Raw genomic sequence first — 2,459 nt, forward strand, 5'->3', positions numbered from 1 at the left:
GACGAGCAGCTCTGTGCCCAGAAATGCGCCGGCGAGGAGTTCGAGAGCTGTGGCACCCCCGAATACCTCCTTGTCTACCAGACCCAAGTGCAAGGTGAGCCAGGGCTGCCGGGCAGGGATTGCTCCAGCACCGGTGCCGGGGCACATTTCCCTTCCCAGGGAAGGTGAAAAAGTGAGCACGAACTTGCTCCCATTAAAAACTACAGTTTGTTTTAATTTCCGGAGAAATCAAGCCTCCCCAGAATGAACAGCTTTGATCAGTGCTGGACTCTGCTGCAGGAGAGAACGTTTTGCCACCTGGCAGGATCCCTCCTTGCTGGTGCTTGTCCCTCCTTGTCACCAGCAGCTGGCCGGTGAACCCTCTGGGACTTTCTTAACCAGAAGGGACAAAAAAAATATGGAGGGGGGGAAAAAGCTGTGACCAGGCAGAAAGTTCCTGGGAAGGCTGCACGGAGAGAGCTCCTGTGTCCCACCCCCCTGCCAGTCCCAGCAGTGGGGACGGGGAAGCACAGGGCGAGGGGCAACCTGTTACAGGGAGAAGAAAGGGCTGAATGGAGCAAGTGAGGACACAGATTCAGGTTTTGCTTCAGAAAGACTCAGTCTCGATGCTATCCCTGCTTTGAGGCTGTGCTGGAAAAGCTCGTGCACATTCATCGATACAAAAAGCTGGAGCGTTGCTTGGCAAACACTCCCGTTACTCACTGTCTCCTCATCACGCAGCCAGGAATGGCAGAGCACCTCCTGCCCTCTTCTTAGGACTTTATGAGATGCCAAGGACATTTTTTTTTAGGGAATGTTCAGAACTCTTTGGGGTATCCCTAAGTGCTTTAGGCAGGATGCCTTTCCCTATAGCAGCCCCCTCCTTGCTCCCTGCCTCGGGCTCGTGGCGAGGCAGCAGCATGCCGTAAGGGACGGATATGTCTGTAGGAGAACCCTGACCTGCCTGGGGCTGTTCTCACTCGCAGACAACCGCTGCATGGACAGGAGGTTTCTCCCCACCCGTGCCAAGCAGCTGGTGGCCCTGGCCAGCTTCCCCGGCGCCGGCAACACTGGGCCACGCCACTTGATCGAGTTGGCCACCGGCTTCTACACCGGCAGCTACTACTTCGACGGGTCTCTCTACAACAAAGGTGAGGGGGCGGTTTCATTGCTGAGGGTCTGTTGGTCCTGGCTGAGCTGGGAGAAGGTCCTGGTATTGTCCTGCGGGGCTTAGATGTGTCCTGGCTCAGAGGGGATGAGAAGGGACCCCGTACCCTCCCCGTGCTGCCCTCTAACCTCGGCAAAGACTGATTTGGGGCAGAATTGGGGTTTCTCCATCACGATGGTGGTTTTTAACCTGATGTAGGGGTTGGAACTTTCTAGAGAAGGAAGCAGAGCAGCCCCAACCTTGGGAGGGAGCCCGGACTGTGTCGGCACTGGCACCCATGCCAGGGTGCAGCGGGCTCCCACGGATGGGAGCATCACCGTGTGAAAGCCGCGTCGAGGTTTTGCTCATCCCAGCGTGCGCGGGTTCTATCTTTATTCCGGGCTGAGCGCGTCGGAGGGGACCGGAGGTATCCAGGCAACTGGCAGATTAGCCATCGCGTCCTGTTGTCGCATGGCGTGGCTGCTGAGAGCAAATTACCCATCTATAATTGATGTAATACAGCTACTTACAGCTTATCTCCCCCCACGGCTCCACTCTGCCACCAACGCGCTCTTCCCAGGGAAGTTTGGGTTGTGCTTCGCAGGGGCTAGGGGTGCAAGAGGGCTGGGAGTGGTGCTGATCTCCTCTCTGTACCCCACCGTGGCATCGCCACAGCCCCTGTGCTCATCCATGGGCTCAGGAGTGTGAGGTTTTCTTTACCCTTAATTTATTGGGAGAGTTTAAATGCTGTGACCAAGGAGATTAATAGCTATAAAAGTATATTCTTGACCCCCCTAATTGAAGCATCAGGTTTCTGCCTCAGAGAGAGGCTGGACTGTGCAATTTCAGGCTGTTTCGGACAATCTCGCTGAGAAGGTCAGGGCAGAGGCAGCCCTGCTCAGTCCCCACGCCCACTCCTCACCCTCTCACACATGAATATTACGTGACTCAGAACGTGGGCAAATAAATGATTTCCATCTGGGAGAGGGATATAAATTGTACTTCAGCCCCCAGCTGCCTTCATCCAACTGTCTTTTGGCTCGTTGCTTTTCCCCAGCTTGCTTGCTTGCTTTTTTTTTTTTTTTTTTTAAATTTTGACTGTCACCAGCCTCTTCTCAGACACCCGCTTGCTCTGTCCCGGCAGGGTTCAAGGGCGAGAGGGACCACTGGCGAAGCGGGAGGACGATTTGCATCAAAACCCATGAGAGTGGTCAGAAGGAGATTGAATCCTTCGATTCGGCCATCCTCCTCATCCGAAACCCCTACAAGGCTCTGATGGCTGAGTTCAACCGCAAATACGGCGGGCACACCCGTCTTCGGCCTCAATCACCCC

At 55.2% G+C, this 2,459-nt stretch overlaps 1 protein-coding gene across 1 annotated transcript in view; it reads left to right on the plus strand.

Annotated features, from left to right (window-relative positions):
* Positions 1-2,459, plus strand: part of WSCD2 (WSC domain containing 2) — a gene marked incomplete at its 5' end in the record, with an annotated part of 7,189 nt that overhangs the window by 2,256 nt on the left and 2,474 nt on the right. Inside the window, 3 exon segments of the mRNA XM_009870071.1 lie at positions 1-94; positions 966-1,130; positions 2,271-2,445. The exon segment at positions 1-94 is cut by the window's left edge and continues 72 nt beyond it. Coding sequence (XP_009868373.1) covers positions 1-94; positions 966-1,130; positions 2,271-2,445 — 434 coding nt within the window.

This window comes from Apaloderma vittatum, unplaced genomic scaffold (genome assembly GCF_000703405.1).
Source record: "Apaloderma vittatum isolate BGI_N311 unplaced genomic scaffold, ASM70340v1 scaffold19825, whole genome shotgun sequence".
Taxonomy (NCBI): Eukaryota; Metazoa; Chordata; class Aves; order Trogoniformes; family Trogonidae; genus Apaloderma; species Apaloderma vittatum.